Source organism: Meleagris gallopavo, chromosome 15 (genome assembly GCF_000146605.3).
Source record: "Meleagris gallopavo isolate NT-WF06-2002-E0010 breed Aviagen turkey brand Nicholas breeding stock chromosome 15, Turkey_5.1, whole genome shotgun sequence".
NCBI classification, from domain to species: Eukaryota; Metazoa; Chordata; class Aves; order Galliformes; family Phasianidae; genus Meleagris; species Meleagris gallopavo.
This window is the reverse complement of record NC_015025.2, coordinates 6,400,469-6,422,499: the sequence shown is the minus strand read 5'-3', so window position 1 is coordinate 6,422,499 and position 22,031 is coordinate 6,400,469. Positions and strand designations below refer to the sequence as shown.

Genomic DNA, 22,031 nt, shown 5'->3' with positions numbered 1-22,031 from the left:
TAGGTATCAACATAGGTGATTTTTCCACTTCCTGATGGCATTAAAAAAACATCTCAGGATACCTCTCATGAACAAATGTATACAGAAGCACATCTTACATCTTTTAGCCCTCTTACTATCACAGATAATATAAATTATAAATCCTGCTTTGCACAAGAGAACCATAAGCTTGCTAATAATGAGTCAAATATGAGATTAGGTTGTCTCTCAGGGATGGGAAATTGCTTCTCCACTCGGCACTAAAATTTCAAGCTCTTTACACTAGTATGTAAATACACTTCATTATTTGGCCTATTTTAGACCACTTCACATTTTCACTAACACTCAGTGCAGCAAAGATGAACTTGCAAAACATTCAATACAGGATACTGCAGTTGTCAAGGTAACTTGTGGACATATGATTTGATGTAAATGTCCAGCCTACGCTTGCAGATCTTGCAGAGTTCAGTGCAGCCCTACCACTGCCAGTGAAAGCTCCACGGGGAGCTCAAGTGTCATCAGCTATAGGAGCTCTGATATCACAGATGCAGATAACATTATTATTGTTGTTCTAAAATAAATTCTGTGCTATTTTGGGGGCATCAGGGAACATCTGCATATGAATTTAAATAAATGTAATGCTACATAAAGCTTAGTGAATTTATCTATGAAGGAACATATACTTCATAAACAATTTTAGTATTAACAATAACCAGGCTAAGAAACACAAAACTAATAAGCTTTTAAGTTTTATGTTTAAACATATTAAAACTACCACAAGAAGTACACATGTGAGTCAATATATTTTTAGGGCAATTTACACAGTTTGGGTAAGGAAGAGCAATGATGATTCCTTCCTCCATGAAGCTCTAAGTATTATCCAGTCCAAAACTTAAAAATTATTGACATCCCCATTTAAAAATTACTATTGTACTAAAACGACTGAAAGAAAAATATAAAACAGATGTTTCAAAGATCCCACAACTTCTGTAGAATTGGAAACCCTGATATCCTCAGATAGCAACTGAATTTAAGTGGAGAGGTCCATAAGAATGATGGGTGCAGATGAGGGTTTCCTATCTGTTGCAGTAATTGAGAATTGAAGTGCAAAATAAAACTGCTGATATGAGGACAAAACCTGTTTGTTTTCCAGGAGTGACAACTGTCCTAACAATGACCACGCTGAGTATCAGTGCGAGGAATTCACTCCCTAAGGTGGCTTATGCCACTGCCATGGATTGGTTTATAGCTGTGTGCTATGCCTTTGTGTTTTCTGCACTCATCGAATTTGCAACAGTGAATTACTTCACAAAGAGAGGTTACGCATGGGATGGCAAAAGTGTTGTTCCTGAAAAGGTAACGCCATTTAATAGCTACTCCAACAATTCACATTATGTCACACACTATCTCCATATATTTTTTAATAGGTGGTTGGTTTTTTTTTGTTTGATTGTTTGTTTTTTGAGGGAAGGCACTTCATTCTGTAGTACTGGAGCAAGATAAAGTGTCCATGCCATAGTATATATGAAGAGGAAAATCTTGTGGGTGCTGTATTTGAGCTTCCAGAGTACTCAACTTAAAGAGGATTACCAAGTGATCATGATCAAACCATCAATGCAGGGCTTTTTCTTGCCTTTGCCTACTATAATTTCCCTGTTTTTAAAAATAGAAATATTGTTATTTTTAATTCTTAGCCTATATATGAAATTGGGTTGTTCTGGGAGTCAGTAACCCTGATCCACATCTCCATCAAGGCAAAGGAGGACATCAGGTTGTCTCCTTGTAGGGATCAGACTGTAAGTCACATATGCATCAACAAATTGTTGCGGATGTACAGGGAATGAAAGTTTCCTGTTTCCTATGAAATATCATGTGAGCTCCTTCTGTGAGGAAGCTCATTTTGCTTATTTTCTAAGAGATCTTGAAAGAGACTTTTAACTTGCCTAATTGCTTATTGCCTAATTACTTATGAACATTCACAGATTAGAGAATCAGCAGAATAAATATTTGGAGGAGCAGATGTTACTCATTGGTATGCGAATATATATGTTTAATTCAGGAATGTACGGATAGGATATATAAATATTCTTTGTTGTACTGTTTTTTCTATTTTCGTTGTGTAAGTCATTCAGTGATAAAACAGAAATAAACTCTGAACATCTACTCAGTGATAACCAACATAAAAGCATCATGGAACAAAATGAAGCAATTAACTTACAGGTTTGAGTGGTGCCACTGCTGGTCAATATTTTCAGTTGTTGATAATACCTCCATTGAAAGTCATTCTTTTCTGTTTTTCTGTGCTTTTATCTGCATTATAGCTATTTTTTAAAGAATGAGTTACTTTAATAGAAAATATTAAATATTAATTATTCCTATTTTAATACTGTCTACCTACTAACATAAGTTACTACAACCAGCCATTTATTTCAAAGAAAATTAAATTTTCATACAAAAAAAAAAGAAGGAAAAAAAAAAAGACAAACCAGAACAGTAAAAGCACAATATTCAAATACTGTCTGAAATATTGGAGGATGTACGATTTTACATTCACTAGCAGGTAAGGGTCTTCATTCTTGCCTTTGTTATAAGACAACAAAAGTATGCCACCACTCAGTAGAGTGTGTTATCTGCAGACATTAAAGAAAAGCAAGCAAAGCAAGCTAACAGTGAACAAAGCATTACAGATTAATAAAGTTTAGGGCTCCTGTTAGCTGTTATGTTTTCATTAATTCAAATTTGACATAAAGTGTCAGGCCCCTGATTGGTGTCAGGCCTTCCTGTGGATCAGATTCCTTACGAAATTTGTATCTGTAGGCTGAGTGTCCCCTGAAACTTCTGCAATCTAGTTCTTCAACCTGTTGGATTTAGAGCTGCTCATTAGCACTTCTTGCCGATGGGGAAACAGTACAGGCTTCATACAAAGCATGTCAGCAACCCTCCTGCTCAGGAGAAGAGAAAGAACAGGCAACCAGAAAGCCTTCTGACTTCATCTTTTTTCTTTTCTGAGTATTTTTTTTTCCAGCTGTTTGTTTTTCTTACTCAGCAGAGATATTCGAAGACGTTTTGAAGCTTTTCCTGAGCCTCAAGCTACGGTGAATATTACTGTCTTGAAACAAAGAACATCTGCACCACAGGCACTATCTGAATCCCCTTTCCTATGAAGAAACAAATTTAACATTTCATCAATACAAGTTTCCTTCCTGAATGGGGCTCAGTGTCATGCTTCAACACGCTTCTTCCCACGTGCCCCCATGCTTTTGCAGCTTTCCTGCATGTTCTCAGGTGTCCTTCAGGAACCTTTCTGTTCACCTCCTTAATTTTTATTTATAAACTAAAGCCCCCCTGCCTTCCCAGGGCCTTGTCTATTTAGCTATTAAACTATAGTCAATCCATGACAAATAGCACTGTGACTATCTTAAACAGTACTTCATCTCTGGGACAGCTGCATCTTGATAACAGATAGTTCTATTTGCTATTCTGTGAAATGATGCAATAAAACCACTCCTACTATTTTTCTCGATCCACATTATCATCTTCTTCCTTCTTGAGGAAAACATGGTCAACATTCCCTTTTCTTCCCCCTTCAGCAAACACTATGATGGAATCCTAACGATTTTCCAAGCTCTTGGCATTATTATGTCTTTTTGTTTCCTGATAAATAGTGTTTTTCTTTACACCTCCCACTGAAAAACATTCAGTACAGTCTTGCTTTACAACATGAATGGCTACAAAAATCATGTGGCTACTTAAGACCCCCTCTTCTGAATGTCATTTCAGCCATTATGATCTAATTGCTACATTCAAGTAGGAACTGAAAATTTCTCTCTATTAATCCATATGCTTCTGGTGTAAATCCTTAGTATAAAAATGATTGGTTTGGTGTGTTTCCAAATAATCCACTCTTTTGTGTCATGGTTGCATGATATTTTTATTGTATATTTTTTATGTAAGAACTGTGTTAGAATGAATCATAAAAACATTGTTTGTCTTGGAAAATTACATTAAGAAATTCAGTATCCTTTAAGGTTCTTGTGCTGGTCAAGTGGCAGAGTTGATTAAGGGAGTGTTGAATTATGAATGGTTCATCACTGCTCATTCCCATTAAAGGTAATTTTGTCTAACAGTGAACCTAGTTATCAGGGTAAGTCTTCACTATCCATCATATACTTCAGTTTAAGCAATACAAATAATCCAGATGAGCGATTCTGTCTCTGTCTTCGTCTAAGTATTTTGCATGAGCCGTGTACCCTGACATTACCTTCTTACTTTACAGGTTACCACAACTTACGGAATAAAGTTAACTTATAGCAAAATTTCATTGTGCTTTTTTTAGTATGTTACCTATTGAGAAGCCAATAAGAATAAAATATTTTCTTCTTTCTTTAGCCAAAGAAGGTGAAGGATCCTCTCATTAAGAAAAATAACACGTACACAGCTGCAGCTACAAGCTACACCCCTAATATTGCAAGGGACCCTGGGCTGGCAACCATTGCTAAAAGTGCAACGATAGAGCCCAAAGAAGTTAAGCCAGAAACAAAGCCTGCAGAACCCAAGAAAACTTTTAACAGCGTCAGCAAAATTGATCGACTATCAAGAATAGCTTTCCCATTGCTTTTTGGAATCTTTAATTTAGTCTATTGGGCTACCTATTTAAACCGGGAGCCTCAGTTAAAAGCCCCGACTCCACATCAATAACCTCATATATCCATCTAGCTCTGTTTTGTCTTTTGCTCTGGGAATTGCTTCCAGTTTTCACATACAGTAATTCCCATTTGGAATATCATAAAGGTTTCTTCATTTAACCAGAAGTAAAATATATCTGTATATTTAAGAACCCTATATACAAGGGAGAGAACAACATAAGCTACATAACTTTGGGAAACTGATTCTTCAAAAGGGAAAGAAAGTTCTAGTAATGGGAAAAAAAAAGGCAAGCATTTGTAGATAGCTTAATACTGAATGTCCCCAAGATATATTGTATATGTACATGAAAAAGATATTTTTATTCAATGGATTGTGAGGAGCAGGAAAATACTCTTTATGATGTCCATGTTGCACATACTATACTGCATCACTTTTTCAACCACTGTTTATAATCTTTTCAAGGATTTAAAGCTTTCCATTGGCTGAATCCCATAAGATAAGTTATTTTCCTATTCCTTTTTCCCTTCTATATTCCAAATGACCTAACTTAAAATATTAAATGATTGTTAAAGAAAAAAATTATTCACTGTAGATACAGTTCATCACTGTATAGCACATAAGATCTAATGGTAAAAAATGCTTTAATCTGCTCTCTTACTGCAGTCTCGTTCTAAGCATTAAGTTGTTACTAGACTAGATTTCAAACCAGTTGCACAATCAAGTGCAGATCCCAGGTCCCTCAATCTCCTGTGTAATCCAAACAAATCCCAGATGCTTTTACAGATAGCTTTTACTCATCACTGTTATAGAGAAGTTAAAAAAAAAAAAACAAAAAACCAAACCAAAACACAAATTTTGCAAGCTCTAGATATGTTGAATGTATTCTTTTATAAAATGATACATTAAAAAAAGCTTTAGAATGAAATTTATGGATAGCAGAAAGACAAAATATAGTATTTAAATAATATATGTAAATATGCAGCATGAGATTGTACATTTTTCTTATTTTCTTTTTCTTTTTTAAAAACTTTTTAAAGTTTTGTTCCTAAAACATTGTTTAGACGTCACCTCTTAGCTCTTAATATGTTGTTAAACGCTCAATAAAACATATTTAGAGCCTAGATAAAAAAATCATTGGCATTGGAAAGTCTAAAAAAATACATAGGAAGTGCTTGGAATTAATTCCATTTGTAAAGTGGTTAAGTGTACAGTAACTTGCAATTTGACAATGTCATCCAATGTTTACTATTAGATTAATGACTGGTCTGCTCAGGTCATGCATAAATACTAAAGTATGGGATTATATTTGGTAGGTAGAAATGGTGAAATATTTGCTAAGACAGAAGTTCATCTGTATATTACTGCTATATTTGCTGATACACAACTGTTACAATAAGTGATGTAATATATGTAGCATTAAATACAAAAAAGTCATACAGAAAAGAATGTACAGGAAAATAGATTTTATTGAGTAAACTTATAACATTTCATTTTTACTGTAGCAATATATTTGTAGGAACAACATGTAAGGGCTTTAAATACAAGATGTCCATTTTGCAGGTATTGTGCTCCCTTAAAAACAATTCTAGTCCGTATCACTATTGCTGATCGTTAGAAATAAAGTTTCAGATAAATCTTTTTCAAAGAGACGGGAATAACGGTGAGTGTTGGCAAGGATCAATTAAAAACCACAGCACACTGTATTGAGTCAATTTTGAAGAAATGCTACATAAGTCTCTAGAGAAACAGCTAATCAAAATTAAATTTCACAGTCTCATTTCAGGCAACGTTTTATGAACCTCAACAAGTCAGAAAGTTGACGCTCTCTATCTACAAAAGGAAGTAGTTAATGTTTTATGTTTTATTTAGTTGTTTTTCTCTCTCTCTCTTTTTTTTTTTTTAAATAACGCTTCATTGTCTAACATCTAGTCCTGTCTAAACTTGATAAGTTATCTGATTGGAGCTTATTAACAGGGGATGTTTTCATCTTCTGATATCATGTGTAGATATATGTATAGAAAAAAATAAACTATGGCTCTTTAACTTCAGTGTACTTGTTTATCTTGTTATTTTTGGCGTTTAACTAGTGTGTTCATTTAGGGCATTTTATCCTTCTAGTAATTCATAGCTACCTTTTGGTCTGCATTTTGCACATTAGATGTGAATATTACTTAACTAGTCTGCTTTTTGCTATGCAATGACTGCATTATATCACCTCTTAGTTTGTTAGTCTATGCCAATAGTATTATACTGTACAAACTTGATTGCAGAGTTTATCAAAGACAAGGTATTCTCTATGTAGCTTTTTTACAGTGCTTTGCTAAACCATGTAATAATAGTAAGTCTTCCTTGAAAATAATGATACACTCTTATAGAGGACAGTTTGTTTACTCCCGGGATAATTTTAAAAAGATGACATTGAATGTTTATTGCACCTCAGTGCAGTGATGTGGCAATAAAACCTAAATCTAATAGAGGTTGTTTATGGCAGAAGCATGTATTGCTTTACAGAGTTTAGCAAAAGCTCTTTATTTTATGTCAGACTGTAATTCTATTATAATAATAAAGCTAAAAATAATGAAAGTGAATGTTTTACTTTGGTTTTCTTTAGTTACTCTTTTTTTTTTTTAATTTTACAACACATCAGTTTGTGAACTGCTATTCATTGAAAAGCATAGTTTCATTTGGTAAAGAATGCAGTTTAATGGATGTAGTTTTTTGCTCAGTGTTTTCAACAACAGGACTGTTTCTGAAATCTGATTTGACACTGAAAAAATATTGCTCAGTCTGTAAAATGTGCATCCAGTGAAACAATAACTCAAATCAGATTAATAGCTGGTGAGGTTTAGTACAATGAGCGTGATATAGGATAGGAAGAGAATGAAACACTATGAAATACAGCTAAAATGGCAGATAAACCAGAGAGGAAGAGTAAAAACTGGGATTTTTCTTTTTTAAAGTAGAGATGTCATGGAAATACAGATCTGAGAAAGACTGTTAGGACAGGACCTTAAATTGTATAAAATAACAGTATTTCACTTATTTAATGAGTTGTGGGGATAGCATTTAAACAAATGTACGCATAGCTAGAAAATATTAATTCAAGCATTCTTTCTTTTCTATGCAGAACACAAACAGAGGGAAAGCCATTCCCATGTATTCAACCCTCTGATTTTCTTGGAAAAGTTCCTGGCAGCAAGGCTCATGCTTTTAGATAGAGGAAGAGAAACAACCAGTAGCAGATGTAGTTCTGAAGGATCCAAAGCAGGAAAGGCTCTCATAAGCGCATGTGTGTACACAGTAATATTTAGAGTGATCTGAAGTAGTAGAGTTCCACAGAAAAAAAAACACAACGGAAAGAAAGCTTGTATTAACACAGGACAAATTCTGTTACTTTATTCTGCTTTCCTCTAATTTGAAAGAGAACAGTGCAGTCCAAATACTTGTTTCTTGCCTCCTACTGATAACTACATGGACTTTGAATTCCTATGGAAACCCACACAGGATTTTCTGGAGAAGCAGGGAAATGGCAAGTGACACTGAACACCCACCTCCTACGTTCATATGCTAGATACAGAGTATATATGAGGACTCTCACGTCTTCTTTGTCACTGCTCTAACGTTCTTGGGTAGAATTTTACTTATGTAAAATGAGTGAAAATGACTAAATGCAACAGGAATTGACTGAGTGAAGAGCACGTAGCACCTTTCAGCCTCACAGAATGAAGAACAGCCCTGTCAGAGGGGAGGTTCAGTCAGGAGGCAGTCCAGCATGGCATCCTGAAATGGAGGTGCTCTGTGATAACTACATCAGGAGGAGAAAATCCTCCAGTTCTTCTGGGATCATCCATTGATGGTACCGCAAGAATACAGAGAAACAAGAACAGTTCGATCTGAAAAATGCTAGTGCCTCACACTTTCTTTAACTACTGGTAGAATACAAAATGCTCTGTCAGAAGCCAGCTCTTGGGGAAATGAAGATGATGAAGGATCCCTATATGTGAAGGCCAGTATTACCTAACCATAGGCTATAGAAAGACTTCTTTAGACAAGCATTCTGCTGGCTTGATCTTCCTGGGGTTGATCACAGTATCAGAATCACAAGTGGTAATTCAGACAACTACATTTAACAGCATGATGTTACATCATGCTGAGTAAGATTGGCTGAGTGAATAAGTGCTTCACTTGGTGTAAAAATGTACAGCTGAAGCATCCTCCAGCAAAGAGGTAACCCTTTGGTTCAGCAGTCCAAGCATTCAAAGCATTAAAGGCAGTCAGACTTCATGCAGTCTTAGTAGCAGAAAGGAGTGTCTTAGGTGTGTGTGCACTTATTCAAAAGTTTAACAAAGGCAAAGAAAATCTTTGACCTTTCAATGGGATCTTTTGGACTAACAGATAGGAGACCAGAAAAACCTCCACCCCTCCCTCCCCCCTTTTTTTTTTTTGTTTAAATCTCCTTCTCTTTTCCACCAATATGGTAAATAAGAGCTTATGAAACACCCTAATGGCCAGAAAATGGGGCACGCATGCTTCAGGGAGCAAATAATAAGAGAACAACTTTCAGCCTGTGCTTTGTATCTGAATGTCCAAATAAATTAGCGTGACTGGGGAAAGTCTGACTTTTTCTTAGAGGCTTGAAAAATAGCAGTCACACTTATAAATATAAAAACCTCAAGATCTCCTCAGACTTTCTCTAGCAGATCCACAGGGAAAAACAAACAAAACAAAAACAACAAAAAGCTCCTCCTATGCATAAAAATAACACAGCTTAAATAAAATGTGTTTGCATTCTTAGCACATGAATTTTGCAAGTGAAGTGTATTGTCAGCTTGTCAAGCTGTTGCTGTCAGGTTACATCTGATTACAAACCACACCAAATACAGTAAGAGAGGCAAAAGCCTCCCAATGCCAAGTTTCTATAGGCTTGCTCACTCTGGCTACAGCCCCATCCAAACAGGCAGGATGACAATGTGGCTGCTGAAGTCGTCTGCTTACACAGCTCTAGGGCATCTGAAGATGCAGCAAGCAGATTCTACGCTTGCAGTACAGCTGTCTGTCAGTGTTACATGAATTTCACCCGAAGACTAGAGACATTTTCTCTCAAAAACCTGCAGACCAACTAGCAAATAGGAATGATTTTTTCAGTGTTCTATCAAGGGAAAAAGGACACATTTGGTCAACTCTGGTGAAAACAAGGGCGTCTGACTACAAAGAGATCTGATGAATATTTTTCCAAGTGCTTTCATATACAAAGTATAGCTTAACCTCAAATTACACAAGCCCAAGACCTAAACTAGGACTAAGGTAATGAATTTGTCTAGAAAGAGTTTGCTAACGGCCGCTCAGAATGTACCACTGCTTTGCTACGTGATCATTTTATAAGTATTCACCATCCACTGAGATGACTGGAGTGTCTCACAGAAGAAAAAAAATTACCTGCTAGGGAATTCATGCAAACAACACAACCCAAACACCACCACCTACTAATAGCAAAATGCACAAAGCTCCTATTCGATTATTTCCAGCAGCAGTAGAACACTTTTAAATAAGTGATTTATAGGCTTCTAAGATTGCTCTCCATTACAGTAATACTCATTACTATAATAAATTTTCTACAAGAATATGAAAAATTCCAATTAAAAAAAACATATACATATATACTTACGGTCAATCAAAAAGAAAACTCAGTGAAGCTACAACACAAATATCCTTATTTTCCTCTTGAATTAAATTAGCTTACAAAAAAAGAAAGTTCATTTAAAATGAATCTTGACTGAAATCAATGCACCTTCTGAAAAAGAGAATAAGCCATCAGAGATCACGGTAAAAATAAATATCTGCCAATTGTCAGGACCTGTTGGAGGGCCATGAATTTAAGAAAGAACAATAATATCTTTGAACAAAGTGTAATCAAATAAGCAACTTTCTACTCTTTGTATGAAAATAGTACAATTTCAGTAGTTTCAGTGGGCCCCCTTTCAACAGGTTTCTGTTCTTTTTTTCTTTGATGTTGTCTTTCTTAAAAGAAAAAGGAAAACAACAGCAAAACACACACACACACACAAAAAAAAACCACCCATGAAATTCAGCTTCTGCTTCCTTTCATCCCTGTCTGAGTGAGGGGCTAAGACAAGCATGGAGATGCTTGAGGTTCAGTTCCCAAAGGTAACGGTGCAGAGCTCAGGAAATAGCAGCGTGGGTATCTTAAATCAAACAGTCCTAAGACAGCAATGTGAAATAATTTTTAACTACAAATAAAGCTCAGCTAAGCCTCACAGATACAACAAAATAACATACAGATTTATATAAAACTCTCAGGACTTGATAAGATTTTGTTTCTTCATTTATACCAGACAGCTAAAGCAAACTTTGAAAAAAAAAAAAAAAAATAATGCTACAGATAGCTATTTTGAAGACAATACCTACTGTAAACCAGTCTGCCAATTTCTGCACATTTTCATCATCTCCTCTCTAGTTTGCTTCATTTGTAAGGAACTGGGCTAATTTAGACCAAGCAAAATTGGTCCGTGGGTCATGAGGGCCTTTACCAGCTTGTTTGTGATTATCCTCTCCCCTGAGTCTCTTATGTAGGAAGACGCAGAAAACAAATGAGTACATCTCATTTCAACAGCTTAATACATTGCGTATTATGAAAGGGATTTATATACACCAATATAATATTTAGTTAACTGCACAGCCAGAACTCTCAACAATGGAGTGTACTTCCCTTACACCCCTAATTAAATGCCAGATTACAGATCCCCAGAAAAGGAGAGTATTTCTAGCAGTTTCAGAATAGGCTTGGAGTTTCAGCCAGGATTTTACTAGCACTTAAGAACGCAGGGGAGTCCTTCTCTGGTCATTGAGTTACTGAATCTTTAATAGAGATGTTCATTTGTAACTTTCTTTTCTAACAGAGGTGGGGCTGGAAAGCTCCACTTCCAATCTATTAGTTTATGAATGGAAGGATGTTTTCCTTACAGTTCTCAAGTAAAGAGGTTTAAAAATTAAGTGAATAAAACAAACTGAGAAAGAAAAGAAAGATCATTATGAATAATAAAAAAACTGGTAATCCACAAATTCAGTTTCAGATATTTATCAAAGCTTTAATACTGATGGTCAACAGCTTCTTTCCCTCCTCACAAATCCTCCTAGACACTGACCTCCTAACAAACACATTAATAAAATACAAAAAAACCTTTCAAGTGGATAAGAGCAGAATAAAACCAGCATTGGGTGCGTCTGAAAACCTTACCTGGTATTTTTAGCCATAAAACAAACAAATTTTAAGTATTCTAATGCTACTAAAGAGAATGTAAGAGAAAACAAAGAGTATTAGGCTCTGCAGCAAGTGCAGCTTACAGTTTTCTTCTGTGTTTTGCCAAGGCATAGGACTGAAGATCTACTCTTACCCAGCATACCACACAAATACAGGTTTCACGAGATTGAAAGAAGAAAACTCTCTCATTTTATTCATGTCACTATCAGAGCTTTTTTAGAAATTGATATTTATATTGAGGATTGTCACGGAACTGACCCACAGGAGAAAAATTAGAGACACAAGTTAATTACCTCAGGTCTTAAGAGTGAAAGCATATATAACAGAACAGGTTATCTAACAGGTAACTTTGATTTGTGAAGTACACTTTTCACATTGTTCTAGAATTGATAATATTTATATTTCAATACTTTTTTTTCCCCCCTAAATATAATCGATGGTTCATTGCAAAGAAAAACTTAAAGTTAAGACTACTTTTGTTATTTGTGCCTTTTGAGCCAAAGGCTATAAGAATATGGTCATACTTCTTGAAGACCACCTGAAGAAAGGCACTTTTATGTGGCTAGTCTAAGAAGTAAATAGAAAGAAGTCTATAAATGATTATGATTCACTTATGAATACAGAGATAGAAAAAAAATAATAATCTGGTGTGGCACAATCTGGCATATTTATTACTAAACATAGTGTACTTAACAACAAGAGTTGTAAGACAATAGGCTGTTTTACTACTGCCTCTTAATGGGAATTACATGAATAATGAGTCTCAGGAGGCACTTGCCCGTGATAAAGGTAAATATTGGCTCTAAAAAATGTCAGACAAGCTATTATACCTCTGTATTGCAAGCAAGCTAGATGGGTTATTAGCCATTATTTTGTTTTATTATATCTAACATTTAATAGCTTGGAATGTATGTTTAAAAGATAAAAAGACTGATGAAATGAAAGAACGGTCAGTGTAAATGCCAAATATACATCCATTTCACTTCATAACTGTGACTAGATGGTGTGCAACAATGAAGTAAAGAAAGCTTGCTTCAAGGTCAGCAGCTTGAACAGAAAACCAACGCAGCAGAAAATGAGTTGCAGGATGTCTTATCCCCAGCCTCAGATCAAAAATATACTTGATTCTGCTATTATTAGTTTTCCTATTGTGACAAGGAAGTACTTGCCCAAGATTTCAGCTCCATTACTTGAGGCATGAAACAAAGGTTGCCAGTCCTTTGCACAGTCAGAAGAAAGGACACACCTTTCTCATCAACATTCACATGGAAAAAAAATGTTAAAAATGATGGGAAGAAATTTGGCCTATTTGACACCAGCAGAAATTGAAGCCAAGAAGGCTCTACTTGGAAGTGGAGCAACTTAATGTGGGCAGGGGAGGTTGGTGCACATCGACATGTACAACTGTGTAACTTGGGAGGAGGAGATGGCACATTTATCAGACTGCTGCTCAGAGTAGAGCCCAGGTGACAAGGGTGACATGATGCATACTACCTGCTGCCCAGCTTGCACTACTGCTCACCTGGCCCTGCAGGAGCAGCCCAACATGTCACAGCATCCCACCAACCACGTCTCTGGGGAAAAATCTGACTTTCATGTGGTTGACTCTGTGGTCCAGTCACAAAGACAACATGAAAAAAAGTAAGGCTGAAAGGGATGCAGGAGGTCTGAGAAGTTGGATATTAGGAAAAATTTCTTCTCAGAAAGAGTGGTAGTACATAGGCACAGATTGCCCTGGGAGTGGGTAGAGTCACTGTTCCTGGAGGTGTTCAAGAAATGCAGAGATGTGCCATTAATGGGCATGGTGGAGGTGGGCTGAAGGTTGGACTGGATGATTTCAGTAGTCTTTTCCAACCCTAATGATTCTATGAGAAGAGGAACAACCGTCCTCACAGAAACCATTGTCCCATATAACTGAACAGTACATATATATACACATGAGATATATATATATATATGTACATGATATTAACTCAATGATGCTGCTTACAAGTACTAAGAACTCACATTTCCCTCTTCAAGCAAATGAAGGAAAGGAAGAATAACCTTTCTGTTCACTAGGTTTGAAGGCAGAGACCCACTCACTGCTTTCTGAGACTTTGAGGACTCTTAGGTTTTAACCAAAAAAAAAAGACTGCATATTACCTAGATATCATCATTATTAGTTTCAGCAGTGCCTGGAATATGCAATGAATGATCAGTACTTCCCAGCAGTGATTACTGTACAAAGATATAAGCAGCAGGTCATTACAAAAAGTAGGAAAAGACTGAAATTTCACCACAGTAACAGCACTGGTGTAAGCAGCAGCACTAACTTATGTTTTACGGAGATATTTTTTTAATCCTAGAATGTATCTGAATAGAAGTCCAAGGTTTTGAGGCAGATGGTTCTCACACAGTTTATGAAGTCTATAACAGAAGTTTAAAATATGTTCAAAACTACTTTGAGTTGTGTACTTAGAGGATAGATATATTCTCTCTCTTGCAGGGGATTTCTCCATAAACAAGAAAGTTTCCTAGAAGTTTAGACTGCCTCTTTGGCGACTGGTTCCCAGTGGTAATATATTTCAGAACTGCCTCCACTCTCTTTACTCATTAAGCTGACAGCCTCAAAGTCCCAAAAATCACTAACTATACTCACATTTCTGCTACTCCTCACACTGATACTTCCATGCAATGGGTCAGAGGACAAAGCTGTAAAGACACCCCAAGATGAGTAAAATCAATCTTGGAGCCCAGGAGGCAAAACTACTGATGCAGAAGACTACTAAATACAACTAAATGCCTCTTGCCACTGGAATCTTTGGAGAGAATACCATGGGGCTATTTTTCAATAAATATGAAATAAAGTCTTATTGCAAAACAAAAAGAATAAGATACACTGCTTTTTTTTGTTTGTTTGTTCCTTGCTCCTAATTACTATTTGCTCAAGGGGAAAAATGGGAGAGATTACATTTGTATAAAATATGCTAAAATATTTATATGGCTAACATGACAAACTATAAAACATGCTGACCCTTAAACAAATTTGCATCCTCCCTAGGACTTTGCCAAGGGCAGAATGTCCCTTGGTAAAAATAACTCTGTACTAAATATGTATATTTAGAGCTCAAATTGCAGGATAATGAGGAGATTCTCTTGGTTTTAATGAAACTGCTAGAGTACTAACCCTCCAATCAATTTATTAGAATGCTAGTAGTTATATATATATATATATATATTTATTTATATATTTATATATTACACACACACACACACACTAACACACAGCTTTTACATATATTTTTCACAGAATTACAGGGGTTGGAAACCTACCATTGGGAAGCCAATTGTAGGTTGCATAGGAGTATGTCTTGAATATCTCCAAAGAAGAAGATGCCACAAGCAGAGTGGGCAGTGTGTTCCAATGCTCCTTCACTCTGACAGTAAACAATTTCTTCGAGTTAGAATGGAACTTCTTGTGTTCCAATTTGTCTATTGTCCCTTGTTCCATTGCTGCATGCCACCAAAAAGAGTGCACCCCTATTGACTAGACTCCCACACATTAGAAATTTATAAACAGTTGAGATCCCCTCTCAGCCTTTTCTTCTCCAGACTGATGAAGCCCAATGTCTCTCAGCCTTTCCTCCTATGGGAAAAATACACACGAAGACATACACATACATGAACTTCTTCCTTAATATCAAGTGGTACTTCTCTCTGCCTTAGCTTCAGTGTTCATTTTCACTTGCTTAGGCTTCATTGCCTAGTTATCTACTATCACAGAAGCCTTCATATAAAAAATACTTAATGATTTCTAGAAAACTGTGAATAGTGCCACAATTTCCCCCCAAGCTTCGTGAAATCAATGAAAATTTTTGAATTTGGTACGCACTTATTTTCTTCTTTGATAAAAATAGTGAAAAATACTAAAAGCTTATGTACAACACTCCACTACACGATAGCTGCTAGGATAGTTAGTTTTAATTTATTAAATTTAGACTAAATTTTAGTAATGTGATTTCATAGAATTTAATGGTGCACTAGACCACAAAGTGATAACTTCCTTGTTTGTCCCACTCCAATTACTAGTATTTTGATAACAAAATATCCTGTACAAGTAATTTCTCTGATCTGGTGCTTTTTCTTGTACAGTACATGTAAGCATCTTTAGTACCTAAGAAGAGCACACACGCAACTAACTGCTTAGGGCCACTAAGATGCAGGCTTAACAACCAGTGTGGCCAACGTAAACCAACCCCATTTCACTCACTCAGCCTGGAGTACATCTCTGACTCGCTGTGAGTTCAGGCGAGTTAGCTCTGGACACAGAAACAACTGTGATGAATCACTCTAGATTCATGGCCTGAGCTGTGACCACAGATTTAAATGAGCTAGAGTTGCAATCTGTGAGTGATGCACACCACAGTACCCCCAAATCCTGCTTCCAATTTTCTCATGGCTATAACTGGCAAGTTATTTGCATGTGAGTCATAATTTCATGCCCATTCTGGAAGACTTTCTAAATAGATTTTCACAACTTGTGAAACATACAGAGCTTTATGTTATGCTTTGGTACTCTATTTTACTACGTTTTCCTTCTCCAGTCTCTATAAGATAACTATCTTATGAGAGGTATATTTTGTTTGAACATCTTCAATTTTTCCTACAAACCTGCTTTTCAAGAGACATTTGCCTATATAGAACTGAATCATTTCAAGTATGAAAGTTAAGGTGGCCAAACAGCTGAGCACACCATCCCCAGGTGTCTCTTCCCTTTCTGTTAATCACTGAGATGGGATTGCCTGAACAATTTTGGGTCTCAGACCCCTTTGGCTAAAATTGATTTTCCATTCATGTTGCAGCTTAAATAAGTGGTGAGGATGCAGTCCTATGAGATAATAGTGGAACAGAAACTAGAAATCCCTTGCAGACTTCTTCTAGTTTTCTAAAGCTTGAATTACCTGCTTTTGTTTCCCTCTTCCTTTTGCCAAGAGTTGTGAGGGCTAGCCACAGGGAATGGACTTGGGACAAAACTGAGATGACAGCCTGTTTTGTGCCATAGGGGACTGCTAGATTAAAAACCACAAGGATCTTGTGGAAAGATTTAGTAGCTGCAGGCAACCTATGTCAGAACTAGAAAGCAATAGTCCTGGGACAGCAGTGCCTCACAGCTGTGACTTGTAACAACTGTATTTGGCCTAAGTGACAAAAAGTGTTTAATCATCTCTGATCTATTCAAAGTAGACAGTAAAACACAGAAAGGAATAATCAAGTGGCTACTGCCCACATCCTATTCTTAACAATGTAATTAACATCTCTAAGTAATATTGTCAATTCCTTGGATTTAATAAAAAATAAGCTTTTAAATGACTTCTACTCTCTGCAAGGCACTAAGATATGACACATGAACATTGGATCTTCAGCATCGGAACTATTTCAACTTCCTTTTTGATTTTTATTTTCTACTATATGGTCAATTTTACTTGTAGTCAAGAAATGGAAAGGAAGGGAGGGGAATGTCGCATCTTTCATTTTGATTATACTGGAAAATTAACCTTGTTTCCATAATGACTATCATCCTTGAAATGATCATTCCCTCCCACAAGCCTCCAACAATGGAAGTGGTCATTTGCAAAAAAAAAAAAGAGTGGGGAGGGAGGTGCTTTCCATTTCCCAGAGAGAATTACCTTATCAAAATAAATGAATGTTTATTCATGTGCCATTTGAGATCTAGCAACATTCATGTCCCTCATTGTAGAGAGCAGTAATTGCATTGGTCACATTGATCATCATTTGTAGTGGTTGGTGCAGTTTAACGTCTTACAATGCTATTCACTACTCTAACAAAGGATAAAATATTTCTCACTAGATCTTTTGGAATGTTTTATTCGTAATGCATGAAATCAGTTTGTCCATGATGACCAGAATTTACTTCTATTAGATTATATCTACTGACGAGGTAGTCTGAACATCAAGCTTCCTGAACACCAAGTGTTTTTGCATCAATACTGTACAGTTTGTTTTGAAGCCAGGAAATGGATTTAAGAACATCATTCTAACATTGCTCTAGTCTGAAAAAGTACACCATGGGATATCATATGGACTGTAGAGTTATCTATCAATATGAAAAATAGCTTGTTAAGTACTGGAAGATAAAATCTGACTCAAGATTTTTATCCTGCAGGCTTTTAAACATACAGATGTACTTTATTTTGAGCAATATATTCTTGCTGTAAAAGAACTGAAAGAATAAAAAACTAAGAATTCTATTTCCAAGTGAATAAAGGATAGAATATGCTATGAAAAGAAATGTGAAAGTACGATGACTAAAATTCGAGGATGATAATCTAGTAATATTAATACAGCATCAAATGATTCACAGGGAATGAATAGCTGACAAAAAATCCCTCAATTCCCCCAAATTAATAAAACTTATTCTAAGAGATGGATAACTTCTGCTCTCTGAAACAAATTCTCATCTGCTGTCTTTGTTGTGTTGTCTGAATACATAAAAAAAGTGTATTATGTGCAGAAGGCAAAGTGATAAGCAGTGAAATCCCCTATGGCAAAAAGCATAACAGTAATGGATTCTGGAGACTTGACTGGGAGTAAAAAAATAATATAATGAAGAAGCCCTGCATGTAAGAAAGAGAAATCCAGGACTTCGTTATTTAGCTGTATTTGTACATCTTCATTTTCATTTCACATAGAGAAGTGAAGAAGCAATGATTTCAGCCAAGTAATCAGGTCTCTCTCCAGACAGATCACAAAACTTGGGTTATTGTAGGAATTGAATCAACAGACATACAATCCAAACAGAATTTAATTCTGGATTCATTTGGAGAAAATACGCTTGGAAAAAAGAAAAAGCTGTACTTTAATCAAGATAATTGCTACTATCATCTTCTGTCTGGTCAGAAGATCTGATGAGAAACTGCAGTCCTAATTAGGAAAATCATTTCAAACCAACTAACTATAGACCTTTACACATTCAGAGATTGAAATTATGTGGGTTATAGCTGTGGGCTTTTTGCACCTCAGCACTGAAGAGAATTTGAATAATGTGAAACAGTTCGCAAGCTCTGAGTATGATGCTGAGTCATTTGTGGAAAAAAAAGAAAACACAGAAAACCTGTCTCCCAGCCTGATTGCAGCATGCAAATCAAAGTTTTTCTGTAAAGTAATGTTTTTAACTGTAGATAAATAAGATTTCAAGGCTCTATTTCAGATTCACAGGGCCTATTCATGACCAGAGAAGTGATTCTTAAGCAGAGATCATGAAGATAATTGTTATGCAGTGACTAAAAACCCAAATTCAACTAACAAGGATTTTTATAATATGATTTGAAGTGGATTATGGCATCATTTTGCTTCCTTGGTTTATGCAATCGAAATAGCAGATTAGTACAGTATCTCTCTAGCAATAAGAGGAAAGCTTGCAAGCTACAACTGGAAAAGTAAGGAAATATTGACATGAAATCCAAGCTTTCACTGCTGCATACTGATCAGGACAGGGATTTGATAGTTACTGGTGGAAAACTTGCAGACTTTACTCCAATGCATTGCTATCATGGAAGAGGAAAGTGAAAGTCAGAAGCAAAGCTCCAGAGACAGAAATGGAATATAAATAAGAAAAGTGTTGCCTCATTCAGAAGTGAACAGGTTTTCTAAATAATAGAATAAAATAGACAACTGAAATAAGGAATGAAGGTTACTCAGCAGTGACAGCAACATATCTAAGCATACATAACATTACTTGAAAATAATCAGAATTTATTTTTAAAACACGTTAAGTGAAAAAATAAATACATTTCTAATAGGAAAACGAAGTTTAAAATATAGTGACAAGAATAAGGAAAGCCTGCTCAGCAATGGATTGCTAGAGTAGTGGGTTACTAGATGTTAGGTTGAGGTTGGATGATGATCTTCAAAGTCTTCTCCAACCTCAGGAATTGTATGAGATAAAACAAAATGTTACCTGTTTCATTACAAATAATGTAATCAAATTAGTTAACTAGACCAATTATAATTACAAAGCAAATTCAAATTAATATGCCTACTGGGATATTTTCTTTAAGGGTAGAATTATTGCTAATCAAAAAATTCGCATTCCAAATCTAAGGTGAAGGAAATTACCTCCTAGCCAAATCTTTCTGACAGGCCAAGTGTGAACCGCTACAGGCAAATTTTTGCTCACTTCACTGCTGAGAAGCACATCAAAAAAACTGTATGTCATACTGGTGGATGACAGGTAATCATCATTAAGAGGGATTTGGAAATGCTTTTCTCCATGTCCAAAAGACATTTGGTCCTTCCTGGGAGAAATATGACAATTATCCAGCACAATACGTAGTGCAGAGTCCCAGACGACACTGTGACTCAGTTGGAATAGTCTCTAAACAAATGAGAGGTCTGCAATAGACTTGCACTAATAAAGTAAGAGAAATAAAGTCTTAAGGGAGAATCACACACATGGATAAGAGGACAGATCAATACTACAATGAGCATTGTGTAATGTACCACGCTGCATCTATCACTCTGTGAATACATAATGCCAGTAGTTCCCCTTCCATTTTTCTCTCCTTGTCCCAAATAATTCTTTTTTTTTTTTTTCCCCCTCCTTGTCCTGTGAGATACAGGAAGACTGCTAGATAACAGATTGGAGGCTTGCTTCCCAAGCTGGGTAAGAACAGTATTCCAAATAATTGAAAGGCTGGAAAAAAGCTGGAAAAAAAACAACAACAACTGTATAACCTCTCTGAAAAATTCATCTCCCCAACCATCCCCCACTCCAGCACAGACGCTTACCACTCTCTGAAATACAATGCAAGTCTCTCCTAAATCTCCATAACAATGAAAGTGCTACAACTCAAATATATTCAAGTGACCTCAGCTCACTGTTGCATCATTCTGCCAGATAATCTCACTCTCCTAAAAGTTTCGTCATAAATTATGTTAATCCACAATGGCTCCACAGTCTTCTTACTGAATAAGACACTTCCAGTAGTTATTTGTATTCCTTAGACATAATGAAATGGAAAATATGTACTCTGGGAACTTCTTTTTCTTACTTTTCTTTCCCTACAGTTCATTTATTTCACAGAACAGGGACATTCCTAACAATATGGCCATAGATATTATAAATAAAAATTAACATTTTTCCCAATTTTGACTTAAAGATAACAGAAGTTAAGGTAAGATTCTACATACCAGATGTTTAAAGACACTCAGGAAGAAAAAAACACACAGAAAACCAAATTGCCAAGAAAAAAATGCATGTAAATATGTACTCATCGTATAGTTTTTACAAATGCAAAGAACAATATCTTCTGCATAAAACAATATATTTATGTATTCAAAGGGAGGTTACAGCAGGAACTACCATTTATTCTTTAATGACTCAATTCATCCCTAGATTCTCTTTTTCCTCCTCTTATTATTTACAGCACAACCAAAGCCCATTCTGCAGTGCACCAGGTGTCGAACAAACAGGTTGAAAAGATAAACGGTCTTACTGAGTTTTCAAGCCAAAGGCCAGAACTAGTGACAGCTGTTTTGGCACATCACAGAACACACTCTAAGATTAAATATCTGTTGAGTTATAAATATTTTTTAATTGCCAAATGCATTTTCACATCCCTACCTGTCTATCTGCAACGATTTGCTCATTGAACACAGTAGCATTTGAATTGCTATCTTCTAGAAGTGCTGTCCTCTGAATTTGATCACCATCAACAAGTCCACAAGAACTAGCTTGGTCTTCAAAAGTAGCAGATAGACTGTCAGAATAAGAAATTGCAGTTCAGATCATTTTGATCTGATTGAAAATAATGACCTTCAAAAACATTTTTTGAATTTAAGAACTATTTATGCCTGCCTTTCGCTTCCACATGCTCTCACATAGACAGGACAGGAAAACAGTAATCTGGAATGCAACAACTAGACAAAAATTGAGCAAGGCCTTGTTTTGCTGTGCTGATTCACTGAGCTCTTAACCGTCATTATGGCTACTGATGCTAAAATGTCACCAAGACATTCTGGATCTTCCTCCTCAGCAACAGAAACAAAGCTCTGTTTATTCAGACAGGGAAAGTGTTTGAGAGACACAATATCCTTCTCACACGTACTTAATGAGCTCATTTTT

The 22,031-nt window shown here is 36.0% G+C and overlaps 1 protein-coding gene and 1 long non-coding RNA gene across 2 annotated transcripts in view; one reads left to right on the top strand and one right to left on the bottom strand.

Moving 5' to 3' along the window:
• GABRA1 (gamma-aminobutyric acid type A receptor alpha1 subunit) overlaps positions 1-5,600 on the top strand; it is a 37,598-nt gene extending 31,998 nt beyond the window's left edge. Inside the window, exons 8-9 of the mRNA XM_003210278.4 lie at positions 1,133-1,335; positions 4,369-5,600. Of these exons, the coding sequence (XP_003210326.1) occupies positions 1,133-1,335; positions 4,369-4,677 (512 nt within the window). The 3' untranslated portion in view covers positions 4,678-5,600. The remainder of the gene's footprint in view (positions 1-1,132; positions 1,336-4,368) is intronic.
• The window catches only part of LOC109370060, a 79,456-nt gene that overhangs the window by 28,770 nt on the left and 28,655 nt on the right, over positions 1-22,031 (bottom strand). The gene's annotated exons all lie outside the window — the stretch shown is intronic.